Raw genomic sequence first — 19159 nt, 5'->3', positions numbered from 1 at the left:
CTGGAAACAGACATACCTGGCTTCCGTATGTTAGCTTTGCTACTTAATCACTGTATAACCTTGACGATTTGCAAAACCTTAAAGGTTATAGTCATACCATTTCATGGGGCGTCTTTCACAGTCTTAGGATTGTCGCCATTTACATGATGGAAAGAGCATGGGCTTTGGAGACAGATTCCAGCCCTCCACTTGTCCAACTACGATGCCATTCATTTGTTCATTTTCCTCATTCATTCATTCCACATGTATTTACTGCCAGGGCTGGCCCGTGAGAAAGACTGAGATCTAGCGTGATGACTAACAGAGGAGACAGGCAAGTGAAGAAGCAACAGGAAGCAAGTGTCTGAGTGCTACAGTAACAGAGCTGGAGGTGCTGCTGGAGCCCAGGGCAGTGGCCTCACACCCAGACTCAGGTCAGGGAAGGCCTCCCGAGTGATGGAGAAGCCAAGAACCAAAGGAAGAGGAGGATTTAGTCGGGCAGAGAGAAGGCCAAAGCCAAGCATCCATGTGGGGGGAATAGTGTTACAGACCGAGAGGGGAGGCAGAGCTTCTTGCTGCACCACACTCCCTTATCCTGAAAGAGATAATGTTACCCGGGCTGGGTGATTCTGAGGATGAGATGGAATAACGCATGGAAAGCCCTGTACTGGTACCTGGCACATAGATGCACTCATACAAGTTGGCTTCCCTGAGTGGCTTTCAGGAAGGTTACAGCAGTAAGAGTAGCAGCTGTTATTGCACATTTGCTATTTGCCAGGCCCTGGCCTAAGTGCTCGGAGATACTGTTTCCCTTCATCCCCATAACAGCCCTATGAGGTCTGCACTATTACTATCTCTGTACGATAGAGCAGAAGACACACAAGGAGTTGCATTGCTTTGTCCAAGACCACACATCTGGAGCCAGGATTCCTTCCCAGCCTGTCTGTCCCACCTGTGTCAGTAGACCACCTGCTTCCTGGGAGAGGGATGACCCAGCAGAGTCATTACCCACCCCCTCCCTCAGACACTGGCTCTGAGATCCCAGGGAGAACCAAGTCTGACAATCAGGGCTCTCTGGGCTTTTCTCTTTGCAGGAGCAGTCAGCAGGTCTCACTAACGGCCTCTGCTTCAGACGTGACCCCCACCCATCCGCGGGCTGTGGGACAAGTCCAGCGTGTTTGCACATGCTCCTCCCACACAGGCCAGCCAAGTAGTTGGTTTATAACAGAGGTTTTGCTGCATAGATGCGTCTGGGGCCCTGCCTAGGAAGCTAACACATGTTCATATTTCTTCAGAACCTCTAAACTACAAGTTTGAGATTGAGCTGCTGACATCCAGTAAAGGAGAGAGAGCTCAAGAGGAAAGAATTTGACTGTTCCTTGTCCCCTGTCAAGAGTAGGGTATGCACAGCGCACGCATGTACCTCTGGTTGTCCGTTGCGTTTCACACTCCTTAATTGGATTCCTTGCATTCCTGCCACAGTCCATCAGGACAACCAAAGCTCGGCGCCTACCTGTTGCCGTCCTTCCCCAACAGATGACCCAACTGTGGTCCATTGCCCCAGCTCCCCCTGGATTATCATCTCCAGCCTCCTGTTCTAAATAGAGCGCTTTGATTGCTAAGAAGAGCTATTTAAGCTAGCTCAAGTTAAGGTGGGGAAAGATTCTGCAAACTCTCTGATGGGCACAGGAAATGTACAGCTGGACATGGCGTTCGAGCTGGGAAGCCACTAAAACCACAGCAGGGGCAGGATGAACTCTCTTGTCCCTAATTCTGTCTGGTTCATGCTTCATCTCCTCCTCAATCACAACTGGGTTTCTCTGCTTGCACGTGACCCAGGAGGTCCCCACACCCAATCTAAGTGGCCTCACAATTCTCGTGGCCACCACATTTGTTCTGTGGATTGTCATGTGCCTCGAGGTGAGAGTAAGAGTTTCCTCTCTCTTCTCCTGCTCCCACCCTGGCCCGCTTCTCTCTTATTCGCCTTCCAGAGCTCCCACTCTGGAGTATCCTCCTCAGCTGGACCTCCACTGGGGCCTGGCCAACCACTGCTAGATCTGTCGGAGGCAGACAGGGCCTGGTTCCAAGCCTCAAGAGCAAAGACTTGTACTCAGGGACCCCTGAAGGCCATCATGCCGCCCCTATGGAAATGGAGGGGGTGAACAACCTAGCAGCATCGTGTGTGGATGCATGCATGTGTAGCTTTATTTTTGCCTACACTGCCTCAGCCCCCCAAATCCAGCCTGCTGATTAACATGTGAATGCTTCTCCTTCAAAGACACTGCTCTTCCCTCAGCACCTTCATGCAAAGCAAAAGCTGGTGCTTATTGGTTTCCACAGTATCATAGTATTCAAGGAGCCTTGGGATGACTACGGAAATGGGGCCTGTCTCAGCGGAAAGCTTGTTTCTCCTGATTTAATGCATTTCTTTCTCTGTTCCTTTCTCTTTGGTGTGGCCGCCTCTCCCCTGGGGCGCAGTTGCAGAATTCTCTGAAGACCGATTTGTGTCTCGATCAGGGTCCAGACACAGAGAACGTTCCCATCGTGTACATCTGCCACGGGATGACGCCCCAGGTAAGAGCTTTCCATGCCGGTTGTGCACATGTGTGTCTGGTGTGGGGAAAGAAAGCTAAACTCTGTCATGGCAACTCTGGGCCCAGGGCCATCGGGGGCTTTTTGTTAGGAGGTATCCGCCTGAGCAAAAGAGGAGAGTCACACCTGCCTTGCCTGGAAGGAGGCTGGGGGAGCAGGCGCTGGGCTGCCAGGTCCTCAGGGGCGGGGAGCAAGGAAGGCGATCCATGTCTAAAGAGGCCTGCCTCCTTTGGGCAAACCATGGTAAACCACAGTCCCAGTGCTGGCAGCCATGCCCTTCCCTAACAGGAGGAAGCGCAGGGTTCCCCCAAGCTCCCTGACACCTCTGAGTCCCTTGGCACAGCCATTACTAGGTCACAGCTGGGGCCAAAATGTATAGCCCCGAGACCCTTTCTAGCTCTAATGACCTTCTCCTGGTGGAGTGTGAAGGGCAGCTCCCAGGAAAAGAAGTTCTCCTGAAAATATTCCCCCTTCAAGCTTAGGCTTGGGCTTGGATATCCAAAGAGAATAGCAAGGACACAGGCAAGAGAAAAGCTTTATTCAGCAAAGTCCAATGGGCAGCTGTTGGCCCAGACTGCCATAGACTTACCTGCTCCGACTTGACACCATTTCCAGAGATTACTTATCTTAACTCCAGAAGTGCACAATGATTTTAAAAAGATATTTTAGAATAGAAGGTATGTATATTTGTGCAATTGCAATGTAGTGTTTAAAAGAGTTGTTACCTGCCTGAACACACAACTGCAGGATATGATGATATGTGTGTGTGTCAGCCGCTTATCAGGCTGAGACTTCCCGCGATTGTCCAGTTGTCTCCACCAGCTCGTCCGTTTTTGCGGCTGAGCTGCTGTGACGTCACTGACGGGTCAGTCCCAGGTCAGCAGATCAGACTATCCCCACACCACGCGGTACAGCAACTCATTCTCCACCATTCCAGTGGTGCACCATTTCTAATGGGTGACTGCTTATCTGTAAATCTGTACTGACATATGATGTGTGTACAGAAAATGGACAAAGTATAAATGTACAGATTAATGTATTTTCAGAGCAAACATATTCATGTAACCAGCACCCAGATCAAGAAAAAGGGCATCGTTGCCTGATTTTGAATTTTATATCCATAGGATCACAGGGTCGTTGCTTTCTCATGTTGGCTTCTTTCTTTCCTCATTATATTTGTGAAGCACACACACGCAGGCTGTTACATGTAGGTGTGTTTTTGTTCCTTTGTATGACTGTGTAGTCATTCGTTTTATGAATATACCCTATTCACTCAATGCTCTGCTGCTGCTGGGCACTTGGATTGTCGCTGGCTCGGAAGTGTTACGAGTCCTGCTGCTGTGAGCAGCTCTGTGCACGTCTTCTGTGCACATGTACAGTCGTTTCTTTTGTACCTCAGAGTCAAATCACTGAGTCACAGGCTGAATATATGCTCACTTTTAGTGGACACCGCCAGTATTAGTCTGCCAGGGCTGCTGGAACAGAATGCCACAGGCTGGGGGGGTACACAGAAATTTACTCTCTCACAGTTCTGGAGGCTGGGAAACCTAAGACCAAAGTGCCTGCTAATTTGGTTTCTGGGGAGAGCTGTTTTTCTGGCTTGCAGATGGTCACACTCTTGCTGTGTCCTCACATGGCATGGAGAGAGTGAGAATGAGCAAGCTCTCCCGTGTCACTTCTTAAAAGGACACTGATCCGATCAAATCAGGGGTCTACCCTTATGGCTTCATTTAACCTTAACTGGAAGATTTGGAAAATTCTCAGCCTCTCCATATTGTGAAAAATGGGAAAGCTTGTTTTAAAGAGAACGCTAGGCGTGTGGCTGAACAACCATTTGACTAAGAGATCATGAGTGGGATTCACGGGTTTCATCAGCCGTCTCAGCAGCAGAAGACAGCAGTAAAGGTGCTAGTGTGAACTAAAGAGAAAGTGGGGCAGGATGAAGGCAGGCTGTCGTACTTCGGGGTTCTACAAGATGGGACCATATTGCTACTCAGTTGTGAACAGGCACTATTACTACTCGAGAAAAGGGAAGAATGATGCTGAAGGGGATAGAGGGCTGCCACTCCCAGCGCAGCCCAGGAGTAAGGCTGCTTCTGCAAAGGGTGGGCCTGCCTCTCTGGTTTCAGTGGACCAGGATGACCCTGGCGAGTGCCTCGGGTGTGGCCAAAGCAGCGAGCAGTGTGGGCAGGACCACCCTAGACAGCCAAAGGTGCAGGCAGCCCTGCAGAGCCATGGAAGTGATGCCACCACCCCACTGGGCCTAGACGGCAGAGCACTGAGCCGAAGGGGGTCATTCTCGAGCCTTAAGACCTCAGGGGATTTGCCCTGCTGGATTTGGGACTTGCTTGGGACCCATCAGCCCTTTCTTCCTTCCAGTTTCTCCCTTTTGGAATGTGATTATCCATCCTATGCCTGTCCCACCATCATATTTTGGAAGCATATAACGTGTCTGATTTCACAGGTTCTTAGCTGAAGAGAAACTTTGCCTCCAGATGAATCATACCTTGCGTCTCACACATATCAGATTTAGATATTTAGGCCTCAGACTTTAGAGTTGATGCTAGAATGAGTTAAGACTTTGGTGGCTGTTGTGATGAAGTGTGTGTAGTTTGCATGGGAGAAGGAAATGAATTTGGGGATAGAGGCCAGGGACAGAATGCTATGGACTAAATTATGTTACCCCCAAATTCATATGTTGAAGTGTTCACTAATCCTGACTGTATTTGGAGCAAGGAAGTAACTGAGGATATATAAAGTCATAAAGCTAGAGCCGGGATCCTGTAGGATAGGATTGGTGTCCTTATAAGAAGAAATACCGAGAGCTCCATCACTCTCTCCCTGCCCCATGAAGGAGGACACAGCAAGAAGGCGGTCGTCAGCAAGCTGGAAGGAGAGCTCTCACCAGAATATGAATTGGCCGTCACCTTGATCGTGAACTTCCCAGAACTGTGCGAAAATAAATTTCTCTTGTTTAAGCCACCCAGCCTGTGGCATCTTATGATGACTGCCAGAGCCAAATAATATACTGTCAAACAGGTTTCCAAATTAGCTGTATCCATTGTTACTCCCACCGGCCATATATTAGAGTTGTGGTGGCTTCACATCCTTGCCAACGATCGGTATTATCTGTCTTTTTAAATTAGAGACATTGTGGTGGGTGTACAGTGGTTTCACCCTGTGGTTTTAATTTGCATTTCTCTGATTATTAATGCAGATGGGCACTTAAATTTTCAGCTCAGAACATCCCTATGTCGTTCTTGACTGTGGACCAAGATGGCCAGGGTACAAGTAGTTTGGTCTTTTTGTAAATTCCCTCTCTGCTTTTTAATACGTATGATGCAGGAGCTAATGGGTAAACCTGCTTTTAACAAATCGATGTGGAAATCTATAGGGTGGATGCTTATCTGGAATATTGGACAGATACTGAATGTTTCCTCTGTGCCATAGTGGGTGTCTGCAGAGGCTCCCAGTCTGCCAGCTGCAAATGATTCACTGTGAGACAGTCTGTGCTGTAGTCAGGAGCATAGGTTCTGCAGCCAGATCGCCTAACTCCAGATGTCAGCTTTGACACTTTCTCGTTGTATAACCTTGGGCAGGTTTTCTTTATTTGTAAAATATGGATTAATCATACCATAAAGGTTGTTGCGAGGATTTAACACATGTAAAGTATTTAAACTATTGCCTGGTTTATAGTAAGTGCTCAATAAATTTTAGTTATTAGTATTGCTATAATGATAATAATAATATTATCACTGCTCTTTAAGCCTTGCTCAGTATAAATACCCTCAAGGTTCTAACTCCATCCCACACTGGACTGCCTTTCCTTGAACTCATGTACTATGTTCCACGGGTTTCTTCCCTGGTCAAAGCCCTACTCACAGGCTGTTGTAGCATCACTGAGTTACTGGGGCAGCAGAAATACAGTGGAGCAAGGGAAAGAGCAATGAACATGGCATCAGGAAGCCTGAGTCCCAGGCTTGCTCTTGGCACACATTTGCTATGTCACCTTAACTATCTTTGGGCCTTTATTTTATTTTACTCCTTTATTGAGGTATAATTTTACACTAAAGGATAAAGCGTACAGCGCAGTGAATTTCTGCATTTGTAGACACTGTACAGTCACCACTCAGATGAAGCCCCTCATCCCACTGGGCTTCCTCCTTCCTCCTCTCGGTCAGTACCGCTGCCCAAAGGTGATGACAATTCTGGTCTCCAGAGCCATTGATTAGCTTTGTCTGGGCCTATCTTCTTATCTGCTAATGAGGAAGCTGGACTGGCCATCTCCAGGCCCAGCTCTGACAGTCTGCTTCCTTCAAATTCTTCTGTTCTCGGGAAATTCAGTTGGCCCGAGAATCTGTGAGTTTGTGCTGTGCGTGCCAGGAATACTGGGAGCTAGCCTTCCCTTGATGCTTTGTGAATCAGCTTCTTGAGGTGAACTACAGCAAATCTTCAAGACTTGGGTCCCCCTCTGCATTCCTCAGAGCCACAGCACCCTCCTGTAATGGGCTTCACAGGTAACTCTGGGTCCCCGTTGCCTTCTCCCACCAGGCCCACAGCAGAAGTGCACGGCCTTCGGAGCCCAGGAGTAAGGAGGCTTGAGACCAGCCTCAGGTCAGACACATTTCCCAGAATGAGGAAGTATAGGGACTCTGCTGTGACAGGAATTTGATGAATCTGGCCTGCCGGTGAGCTGGGAGAGCCAGAGAGGGAAAACTGGGTCATCCTGGAGATGAGCTGTGTGTTCTTGGCCAGAGTTCATCCATCCCCATATTATTTCCTAGGACGGTTGTAACAAAGGACCACAAACAGGTGGCTTCAACAACAGAAATGCATTGTCTCACCATTCTGGAGGCTAAATGTCAGAGATCACGGTGTGGGCAGGGCCACGCTCCCTCTGAAGGCTCTAGGGAAGGATCTGTTCCAGGCCGCCCTCCTCACTCCTGGTAGCTCCTGGCTGTGGCAACGTCACTCTTCTTCACATGGCATTCTCCCTGCCTGCAGCTCTGTGTCCAAATTCCCCCTTTTGATAAGGATGACAGTCAGACTGGACTTGGGACCCACGCTACTCCACTGTGATCCCACCTTAACCAATTCTATCTGCAAAGACCCTATTTCCAAATAAGGTCACATTTGGAGATACTAGGAGTTAGGACTTCAATATATGAATTTTTGAGGTATACAGTTCAACACACAATACCCCCAAAGAAGAAGAATGGGATTGGAAATCAGACTTTCATCCCTTCGCTGAAAACTGCTTCATGATTTCCTCTCCCATTTCTTTAGCCAGAGCTAGTTACATGGCCCCGCTTAACTCCAGAAGATGTGCAAAGTTAGGGTTTTCCACCTGCCCAGGAAGCCTGGTCTCTGCAATATAACTTTAGATGTTTTCTAAATCAATTCCACCCCTGACAAATAAGAAACCAAGAAAATGTCATCTGGGGTGTGAACTGACTTGCCTGAGGTCACACTGCAAGTTACTGGCAAAGACAGGACTAGAAAGGGTGCCTATGTTTTGACTTCCAGTTTCTCCCCCAGTTTCATTCATTCATTCATCCATCAAACATATGGTATCTTGTCTTTCAGGAAGTCTTTATATTTTAGAAAGTTTCATTTCCCCTGAAGAACAGATTTGGTCTAGTGATAGCAATGGTTTTTGTAGAGCAACTTACCGCATGGCCCAGTGGGGCCCAAAGACAGTAGGGACTCAACACTACCTTGGACTAGAAAGCAGGGCAGGGTTCTCATCTGTGTGTTAACGCTCTGAGAGATTCTGCTTACATTTTGTTTAAAACGTTCACTCTGATAAAGTTGTGACATACCCACTTCTCAGGGAAGGAAGGCTCTGGGTAGGAGAAAGCATAATGTAATCAAATTAGTGAGGGGAAACTGATGGGAAACATGCTAATTAATTAATGAGTAACTGTAACCATCTTATTTAAATTAGCAGCAAATTTCAAGTCATCCTCAACATAACTGAGAATATCAGCCCTAATTAGTGTAACAGCCTGGAAAATTTCTTCTGCTGAGAAAAATACAACAATAGGGTCTCCCCCAGTCTCTTTATTTATTCAATCAATCACGCATTCACTCATTCATTCATTCATTTGCTCATTCAAAAAACATGCATTGAGTATTATTTTATGCCGAGAATTGTGACAAAGGCCGCTTTGTTCAGGTGCCTGACCTGGAGGACTCCCAGTCGGGAAAGAGCGGCAGGTACTGAGATACAGTTCATGGGATACAACCAACTGCCCCAAACCACCTTCTCATCAGCCCATCGAAAGAGAGGCAGGACAAGACAGGGTCTGGGGACTCCTCCCATTCTTTCCACCTAAATCTTCTAGACTGTAAAAGACATGGGGGTGGGGGGAGCGCTCTTCCTATGGGAAGGTAAATTCTTAGCTGTAGAAGAAGGAAGGTGCGAGGTACTTTAATTCCTTCTAAAGTTTCTGAAATACTGAAGCTGCCACGTTTATGCTTCAGGAAGTGCTTTTCGACTCAAGGTCTAAAGATTAGAGTTGTGTTGAAACAGAAGTATTCTGTTTTTACCCAGAGATGAAGTCCGTGTTAGATCAGGTAGTGCGTTTAATGAAAGTAAGAAAAGTTTGAAATTGTAGGTGGACTTTGGTACCTCTGCTTTCTGGAAATTTTTTTGGGAATTTCCTTTTCATGTTTTATAGTTCTTACCCTGGCTATACATACAGAGAGAGAGAGAGAGAGAGAGAGAGAGAGAGAGAGAGAGAAATGAAGGAACCCACTTGCTTATTTCTCTGTCTGCTACTTCTCTAGAAACTACCATTACTACATGGGGTCATAATGCAGCCATCACTTCTCCCCTACTTGGCAATGCTCCTGATGGCAATGCATGGAATGTTACAGTCCTCTTGTGGGTTGTGTTTGAACCCCCAGATCTTTCAAGTAACATCTCAGAGACAATTCAAAATGTTTTACTTTGTGGGCCAAGAATTTAAATCATCAGCCACTTCTCTGTGACCTTGGGAAATGTATCCACTTCTCTATGATTTTTATTTATAAATAAATCAAGAGTGCCAGGCACGAAGCAGCTGTGAGGTTTGGGAAAACTTCCCTGAGTTTGCTTCTTGGCTCTCATGAGATGAAATTGTGGCTCTCAGGGGATGAAATTGTGCCCTCCGTGACTCCTTATGTGTAAATGTATTGCCCAGGTGCCCCTGACAAATGTTAGTGCAGGGTCCTGATTGGGTTACAGTTTGAGGGGAGCCTCAACCAGTGCTGAAAGTGTGGCTGGTCACCGCCAGCTCTGCATTATTCAGGCCCTAATCCACATGGGGTTATTTGGATCTCTTTACTTATTGACCGCTGAGCTGTAGCTTCTCATAATTCCAGGGGCCATCATTCCCAGAGGATGCAGAGTGAGTGGTGCCTCTGGGCTGATGCAGTGAGCTGGCCCTGTGTGGCCCTGTGTGGCCCTGCTCTCTGCATGCCCTCTGGGCAGCCATCCCTCAGCTCCTTGCTGAGGCACTTCCACTTTCACAGTTCAGGCTGGTTGTTTGAGGGGGTAGTTTTTGCTCCAGAGGATCCAAGGCAATGACAATGCACTCACGAGCTTGGGGTCAGGTCAGGCAAGGCTGGGATCTAGTCCCAGCTCTGCCCATACCCCAGGTGTGATTGGGGCAAGTGACTTAAACTCTCTACTGCCCAGTTATGTTTTAATCTGTGAAGTGGGGGCAGCGATATACACTTGCCTGAATTATGGTGAGGGCTCTGATGGTCTGTATGTGACAACACTTAGCCCAGGGCCTGGAACATGATGATAGGAGTTATTCTGTCACACCCAAGAGCAGCCCCTCCAAGGGTGAAGAAGGGGGATGCTCAAGGCTGGAAATGAGTGTGGCTGACCCCCTGCAGTCATGCCCCCCAGCATAGGACCCCCCCCCCCCAGGGCTGAAGCTCCCTTCATCTTTGCATCCCCTTCAGGCATCTACAGAGACGAGATGCCTGATGCATCCTGCCCGCATCCCAGGGCTCAGCAACTCACTCTTCTCTGTGTCAGGAACTGATGAGTGAATGCTTGTTTTATGAATGCAGCCTGAGTCTCACTCCTCCCGACAGCCCAGGAAAGGGTGTGGGCCAGCACTAGGCCTGCTGGGCCGCTGTGGGTGCTGCTTGGGTGTGAATCCCAGCTGTGCTACTTAATGGCTGTGTCACCTGGGATGGGTACTTAATTTGTCTTTACCTTAAATATCTATAACTTAAAGCAAAACACAGTTTCTAGTAAATGCAACTTAACTATTATATTACTCTTGTTTACTAATATACATTATATACCATGTTTCCCTGAAAGTAAGACCTAGCCAGACAATCAGCTCTAATGCGTCTTTTGGAGCAAAAATTAATATAAGACCTGGTCTTATTTTACTATAATGTAAGACCGGGTATAATATAATATAATATAATATAATATAATATAATATAATATAATATAATATAATATATAAAATACAATACCAGGTCTTATATTAATTTTTGCTCCAAAAAACACATTAGAGTTGATTGTCCGGCTAGGTCTTATTTTTGGGGAAACAGGGTTAATATATGTGTGTGTGTGCATATACATAAAATTACTGTGTCAGTCTCCCTGGACACCTTTGACATATCAATTCATTTCATCTTAACACTATCTTCCCAGCTTCTTCCCGCCTCACAGATGTTGGCCCAAAGACCTAAGCTGTACCAAGTCCCCACCCTAATAGGTGGTGGATGCAGGCCCGTCGTGCCTAGAACATGATGGGAGGTATAACTACAGCACACCCAACAACACTTCTCCTCAGGTGAGGCAGGAGCTCGAGGCTGGGCAGGGCAGGCTGACCACCAGCGCTGCTTCCTGTCCCACTATTGCCTCCCTTAGATTCGGGCTGCCTCCCCAGGGCCAGCCCAGGTGGCCATCACAGGGCTTCCTCTCCATCAGACACCCATTGGACCTGCCTGTGGTCATCTGCCTGGAGCTGGGCCAGCTCTGGATGAGGTGAGCGCCTAGACAGTTTCCCCCCTTCCTTTGGAAGGCACCCCATTTCCATTTCCCTTTTGGTAGCTGCACTGGTGGCCCTGATGCATCAGCTCAGCGTGGGGGGCAGGCGCCCAGGGAGGGAGTGGGCGCAGACATGAGGTGCTGCTGCTGCAGGGGTAACCTTCCCTTTCACTGAGATGGTGGACTCTGGGCTGCCCCCCCAGCTTCAGTGCTAAAAAAAGGAGCCGCTTGATTTGTTATTCATTCCACATGATATATTCTTCACTTCATGTCCAAACTCCACAATTAGAGCGGTAAAGAGCGAGTTTTGCATGACTTTTATTAAGTTCCCAGAGGCTGGGATGAAGCAGTTATTAGCACCACAGCGGGCCAACAGTGAGGAAAATGGTTCCGGCTCACTCCCCAGAGGGAGGCTGGGCCTCTCACCCCCCACCTGCCGTTCTTTTGAGAGATTTGCTTCTCAGCTTCTCTGGACCTGGGAACAGGTCACTGGGCTAGCGTCAGGGGAGCTGAGTTTAGATCTCAACATGACTCTGTTCTCTCTGACAGGTCACTTCACCTCTCTGGCTCTCAGCTTCCTGGTTAGTAAAATGGGGTGGGTGGGTGCTGAGATTTAAATAAGGTATTAAACCCATATGTGCCGAGCACCACGCCTGGCACAGAACTGGGCTCTGTAATGTTGGTTTCTTGTCCTAATTGGGAAAGTCTCAACATTTTTTGAGCTTGCTAGTCTGCCTAAAGGTAATAATACTAACAGCTTACATGTATTTATTTTTTTTACTGTTCCTAAGCATCTTTCTAAATGCTTTATGCATGCAATGTCAGTTAATACTCTCTGCAGCCCTAGGAAGTAGGTACTGCTCTTGCCCCACTTGTACAGGAGAGCAAACTGGGCCTCAAGGCAGTTACTTGCTCAGGACCACAGTTACCAGGTAGGAGCACCTGGTTGCCTAGCTGCTGAGCCCATGCTCGGAGCCATGACTCAGGACTGTCTTCCTGCTTTCATTCAATATGTGGCCTCTGCTCTCAGCACATTGTCTGCACAGAGACAGGACAGTGAGCCACCACAGTGTGGTGTGATGAAGGCTTGGCAGCTAGGAGCACACTTGCTGGATGAATAAAGGCTGCAGGGAGAGGACAGGGAAAGGAGTGGCTGATTTAGGCAACCACCAGGCATGCCCTTCTTCTTAGGACCTAAAGGAAAACTAAGGCTAGTTGGCAGTTTTCTTCCTGAAAGGACTTGTGGCAGGTTCCCAAGCCTGGGCTGAAGGAGACTGGAAAGCACCACGGCATCGGCACTGCCTTCCCACCTACCCTGGGCTAGGACACAGAACAGGCAGGGCAGCTCTCTTGTTGACTCATGAGGCTTTCTGCATGAGCCTTGTGCCTTTGGGTTTTTCCCCTTTCCCCCAAAGAACTGGGCCAACCTTCTCCCCATTGAAAGATGTATAGTCTCAGCATTCCGGGGCCAGATCATCAGATGCAAAGGTCCCTGCTTCCTTCCGGGTCCCCCATTAACCTTCAGGTCTCAGCCTAAGACCCCTCCTTTCCTGACCACCCTAAGGTGTTCTCACTTGTTATTCTCCATCCTTTGCATCCCTCCGACTCCTGTACCACAGCTCTTGTAGTGTATGTACACACGTAATTATAATCACAGTTGCCAGTTATACGTGGATTTGTTTACTCGTTCATGGTCTCTCTCCACCACTAGATCTTAAGTTCTTCGAGAGCAGGCACTTAGCTTTGTTCTCCAGTGTATCCCTTCTGTCTGGCGCACTGCCTGGCTATGAGTAGGCGCTCGTGCACCTCTGCTTAGCAAACGGATCTGTTCATAAAGTTGGTGGGTTTTGCCCAATAAATGAAGGTAGTCTTCCTAACAAAGACCTTGTAGCGACCCGCTCAGACACACTGGCTTTGCCCCGTACCAGCTGAACCCAAAGCCTGAGTCTCCATCTATCGGATAGAGGTTTCGTGAGGATTAAATGAGAAAGACATAGGTTGCTGGGCACTATTCCTGGCACACAGTAAGTCCTTGACCCATATATTCCTCTTATTTTTCTTAGTTGTTATTAGTCAAAATAAGATCTGGCAGGATCTGTATCTCTTCATTTAGACCCAGTATCTTTTCATGGAGACCCAGTGATGGCGGTTTGAGTGATGTGCCCTCCCCCACTGGGATGGACCCAGATCTTGGTCTTTTTCTTGATGAGGGCCAGTTGCTATGGGCACAGGTTGGGCAGGAACGGGGGACACCTCCTTGCATCCAGGCCTCTCCTGCCACCAAGGCTTGCTGGCACGCAGATGCTGGCCTGCCTTTCCATTTGACTCAAGCCCCAGGCCAAGAGCGACTCCCCAGAAAGTTCCTAAGTAGATGTGTTCAGAATAGCTCATGGGTGTAAGTGGATCCTTATATTTGGTTTTCGCAGCTAAGTTCATTGTCACAACCCTGCCTTTGCTCCGGCTGCTTTTTCTGAAATCTGTTTCTTTCTGTGCTTTAGTCCTGCCGGCGTACAGCCATGGTGGACTCATTGAGGTTAGCACTGTGCTAATACACTGGAAATTTTAGCAGAGCTGGGCCCTCTAAATCAATCACCGTAACGGCTTTATTTTTTTTCTTGCCCAGAAATACACTATTAAATACAGGAACACGTGCGGGAGGGGAGTATGGCTGCGGTGAAGGACATGCTTAAGAAGCAAATTTTATAACATTTTTTTTTTCTGCAGGAGAAAAGGCTTGCGGGTCTTAATTTTTATAGAACTGGGCTATAGAACACATTTATGTCTCTGCAGTATCTTTAGCTCCTCAGAATATTCTGGGCTGTTCAGAAATAACTCAGTCATCTTTGCCTGGGACATTATAGGTGCTTAATAAGTGTGTATTGAATAAAGGAGTGGTTACATTCATGGAAAATTAAAGGCTTTTAAGTGATGGCCACAAACGGACTGAGCCAGTGTTCTCCTTCTCGGTCCCTCTGGGGTGGGTGGAGGTGTGGGGTGGGGCTCCCACAGTGGCAGGTTCACCTGGCACCTAAGCCTGGAAAATTAGAACAGTTGATGCCATGGAAGCAGTTCCTCCCCTTTCTCGGAGTTCGCTATGAAGGGCTGGCTGCTCGTGGAGCAGAGAGAAAAGTGTGTGTTCCGATTTACTTTTAAGGAAAGCAGTAAGGGTGTGTTTTGAGGCTGAGATAAAGAAGTCAGTAGAGAAAGAGGTGGGGTGTATGGGGAGAGAAGGAAGCCGCATTCTGGGGGTGCAGACAGGACAAGGGTGGAAAGGACGGGGTCCAAGGCCAGTGGGATTGGCACCGGCCTGCAGGAGAGGAGCCTCTGCCTCGGAGGCCCAAGGGCAGGGTGGAGGGAGGTCAGAAGGAACGGGTTCGCAGGCTTCTTGCAAGGGAAGCTTGTGAGAGAGAAGAGAAGCTTTAGAAACCCTGCTGAGGGGAAGCGGCTGGAGGCTGGCAGGCACCCAGAGAAGCAACAGCAGGTGGTGTGGAGGGGCCAGGTTGAAGCTGAAGGCCAGGAGTCTGTGGTGGGTCTCACCTGCCCCTGCTGTGATGTTTCTTGGTTATCGTCCAGCATCCAGGGAACGGGTGTGGAGAAGGCAAACGAGGCTGCTGAAGTGAGATTTACAGGGTGTCAAAGGAAGAAAGAATAAGGAATTACAGACTTAAAGTTGCTGGCAAGGGAGTGGTTGAAGGAATTTGGGTGCAGCCTTTCTAGGGATGTGGAGAAGCCAGGAGGAGATGAAAGTACGGGAGGAAATGAAGCAAGGTGACTATTCCAAAGTCTCAGTGAGATCGAAGAGCAGGCCCTCGGGCAGTAAGAGTAAATGATCAAGATTAATAGGGACTTAGGTGAAAGTGGGAATGAGGATCAGGGATCAAAGGCACAGCAGATCTGGGCACCATGAGCTGGGGGCCGGGTGTGGGTGGCTCTCCCTGCAGTAGACGCTACTATGTAGGTTGGGTCATTCATTGCCTGAGACCCGAAAGTGCTGCCCAGTGGGTGTAGAGGAAGCTGTGAGCCTCATGCCAAAGACCTTGCTAGACATAGCAGACCGCCTGGGAGGCACTGGGGTGAGAAGACAAAGTGGGCAGAGTGGTGGTACCTGATGTCTGGGGCTTACGGAGGAGGTATTTCTATATGGGGTGGAGGAGCTGAGGTGATAGTAGGGGTGCTGCGGGCAGGAGAGTGTCGGCTTCAGCTTGTGTCCCTATTGACAGAATCAGCAGAGTCAAAAGCACACGAGAATGGCAGTGTCCTCCAGGAAGAGACATTAGGGTAGGGACAGAAGTCCCTTTTGGTTGGAAAGGACTCTCCTTGAAAGATACTGGGAGTTTGACAGGCGGTTTCAGAAGACTCAAGGGAAGGCTTAGGAGGGAGGGCAAACAAGGGAAGGTCAACCAGGGAAAGAACACAGCATATCGGGAGTTTAGAGAGGATGAGAAAGCCCCATAAAGACGTCAAAAATTCAATTTTATTTGTACATTTAGGCCCCATGGGAGGATGGGAGAGAAGGGGTGGCAGAATCAGGTTGGGGGAACCACATCTCTTTGTACCGCGGCCACTGCAGTCACCCTTGGTTCCCAGCTTCTGTGCTCAGAACAAAGCAACCGCTTCCAAAGCTTGCTTTGTCATAACGACTGAACTGTGTCCCCATCACGTCACACTGTGTTCAGTCCAGAATCGGCAGGGCTTTGTGAAGACTCCGCTCCGCTAGAGGAAAGGATTAGAGTCCAGCTGTCAAGGAGAAAAGAAGGCTTGGATACGGTGCCCTTGAGTGGTCAGGAAAGTCTTCCTGGAGGAGGAGCTGCACCTGGGCCTGAAAGGAAGCACCTGTATGGAGTAAAAGCACAGCGAGAAGAGAGCTTCAGGAGTTGGGGTGCAGGTAGAAGGGATGGAATTGACCCTTCTTTTCTTTCTTTAGTAAGAAGCAGAGTACTGTAGTGGTTGAGAACTGGGCTTTGGAGCCAGGGGACCTGAGTTCAGTTACCAGCTCTGCCACTTGCCATCCATTCACTCACCTCTGTGTAATTCTGTTTTTTCACCTAAAAGTGGAGGTGATATTACCCCACTTACCCAGGGTTATTTTGAGGATTAAATAAATGTGTTTATAAAACACTTAGCATCCCTGACATTTAGTAAGAGCTCATTAAATGGGAAATATTATCATTATTATAATTATTTATTTTATTTTCTTCAATCAGGATGGAAAAAATGGAGCAGTGATTTGCTGAGCACCTACACCCTGTGCCATATACGTTACAAACACACCTGTGAAATGAGCCACCTGCATCAGTACACTTTTGCTATGTACCAAACTATCCCAATATTTACTGGCTTATGGCACATCCATTTTTTTAGCTCCATATTCTGAGGGTTGGCAGTTTGGGCGGGGCTGGACTGGCCCTTTCTTCTGCTAGTCTCACCCAGGTATCTGTAGCCAACTGCTAGCAAGCTGGTGGTGTTGGCTTCTGGAGCTTGGCTGACTGTTAGCTGGAGTGAGGGAGCTCCTGGGCCATTGTGTGTTTCATCATCCCACAGGCTAGCCCAGGCAGCGTCACATGATGGTGGAGACCGGGGTTTCGAAGAGCAGCAAGAAAGGGCAAGTGCTACTACACAAGTGCTTTTTGGGTCTCTGCTTGTGTCAATTTGCTATGGAAATTGTGTCATTGGCCAAAGTAAGTCATATGGCCAAGCCCTGACGCAGGACAGAGAAATAGACTCCATCTTTGAAAGGAGGAGCTACAAAGGTACATTGCAAAGTGATTAGCATGAAAGGATGGGGGAAATCTGTGGCCATTTTTATAACCTATCATAATACCAATTGTGTTTACTTTGTATTATTTCATTTATTCACTCATGCATTTCTTTCACTCAAAAATATTTATTGAGCACCTATCTTGTGGTGTGGCAAGAAAAGGAACCCCTAAAAAGAATGACCTTAGTTTTCTAACACTTTCTCTGTCATAGTGCAATCCATCTGGCGTTGTTAGGTGAGGTCTGTAACATCCAGTAAAGACATGAGCTGGACCTTTTTCCCCCAGTAAAGCAGGTTATATCTTTCCTAGGGAAGAGGGAGATGGCGATGGAGATGGTTTTGGAACAAGCAAAATAGAGAGATTTATATTTACAAATTAAAACCAGGCACCAGTGTCATCCACCTGAAGTCCATTTTTCTGGGCTAACTTATCCCTGCTGGATCTTAAGCTGCAGGTTTTGTTACCATGCTCTTTCCTCCATCTTTCTGATCACCGAGATTGCTGGTGAGTCCAGATCCCCACTGACCATATGTTAAAATCTGTTACACACACACACACACACACACACACACACACACACACACACACCCTTCGCTGGGAACATTTTAAGCTCTTCTTACTTCAGTGCAGGATAAGAGCTGTGCTGTGCCAGCAAGAGACTGAGCCCCTCATTGCTCATGGGGCCAGGTAAGGGGGAGGCCTGGGGTAAGCATTAAGAACCTTGTCCTGCAGAGAAGATCGTGTTCTATCCAAGCTGTTAACCCACAGAGTTCTATAGAGGGTGGTGTCAAAGATGCACGTCCGAACCTGGGCAAAAAGAAGCTTAGAGGAGTCTTAGAGTCAGAGACATGAAACAGGTAACAGGGAGGTCGCCTGGATGGATTTCTGAGCTGAAGTCCAATGTCTCTGGAATAGTTTGTTAACACATTCATTTAATGAACCGATAGGTTTTGAGTATATGTTATGTGTCAAACAGTGGGTTCGATACTAGAGATACGACAGTGAACAAGACAGGCATGGTCCCCTGCCCTCGGGGGACTTGGAACCTAGAGTGGAGTAGCCACTGTTAAAAGAGCATTGCTACTGGCTAACACGAGTCAGCACAAGTCCATGTAATTCCCCGACAACTCCCCTACCGTGGGTGCTGTTATTATCTCCTGCTTCTACAGAAGAGTAAAGTGAGAGCATGAATGGCCAAGTAAATTGTCTAGTCACACAGCAAATGGACAATGAAAGCGGGGACTTAAATTAGGCAGTTTGGATTGAGAGTCAGTCTTTCTTGAATCAGCCTTCTTCCCTCTACCTACATCAAGTCCCCTTGGCATATATTTTCCAAGTCCCCTGTACTTTTCCTTAAGGGCCTGCATCATATTTTGTGATTCTATTTTTGTGTGATTATTTGGTGAGGGACCATAGCAAAAAGGTATGTCAGTCAGTTCAGGCTCCATTATGCACCAGTAACAGGTGACCTCAAATTCCAAGTGGCTTATCATAGCAAACATTTCTCAGTCATGCTTTGCCCACCTTATCTTCCCTTTGCAGTGCCTTGTCAAAACCAAACCATAGTAACAAAGGCACGCTCTTCATCTAAAGCACAAGCTCATTGCCATGTTATCAGTCTAACAAGTTACTGCAGGCAGCAGTTTTGCCAAATGTTTCGCCACTGCATTAAAGAGGTGACCGTCTTTCCAGCCTCCAGAGATGGTTCCTCGTTGCTCACTTTCCCATATTTTAAGATTTGGCACCACCCCTCATCTAGTATCGATTTCTTTATCATTTCGCTTAGGCTGATGATCCCCAAACCACAGTTGCTTGAAAC

At 47.8% G+C, this 19159-nt stretch overlaps 1 protein-coding gene across 1 annotated transcript in view; it reads left to right on the top strand.

The window, feature by feature from the left end:
* Positions 1 to 19159, top strand: part of GALNT18 (polypeptide N-acetylgalactosaminyltransferase 18) — a 310766-nt gene that overhangs the window by 266828 nt on the left and 24779 nt on the right. The window contains exon 9 of the mRNA XM_019729256.2: positions 2458 to 2553. Coding sequence (XP_019584815.2) covers positions 2458 to 2553 — 96 coding nt within the window. The remainder of the gene's footprint in view (positions 1 to 2457; positions 2554 to 19159) is intronic.

Source organism: Rhinolophus sinicus, linkage group LG06 (genome assembly GCF_036562045.2).
Source record: "Rhinolophus sinicus isolate RSC01 linkage group LG06, ASM3656204v1, whole genome shotgun sequence".
Taxonomy (NCBI): Eukaryota; Metazoa; Chordata; class Mammalia; order Chiroptera; family Rhinolophidae; genus Rhinolophus; species Rhinolophus sinicus.
Note: the sequence above shows the minus strand (reverse complement) of the source record. Positions and strands in the feature narration are given on the sequence as shown.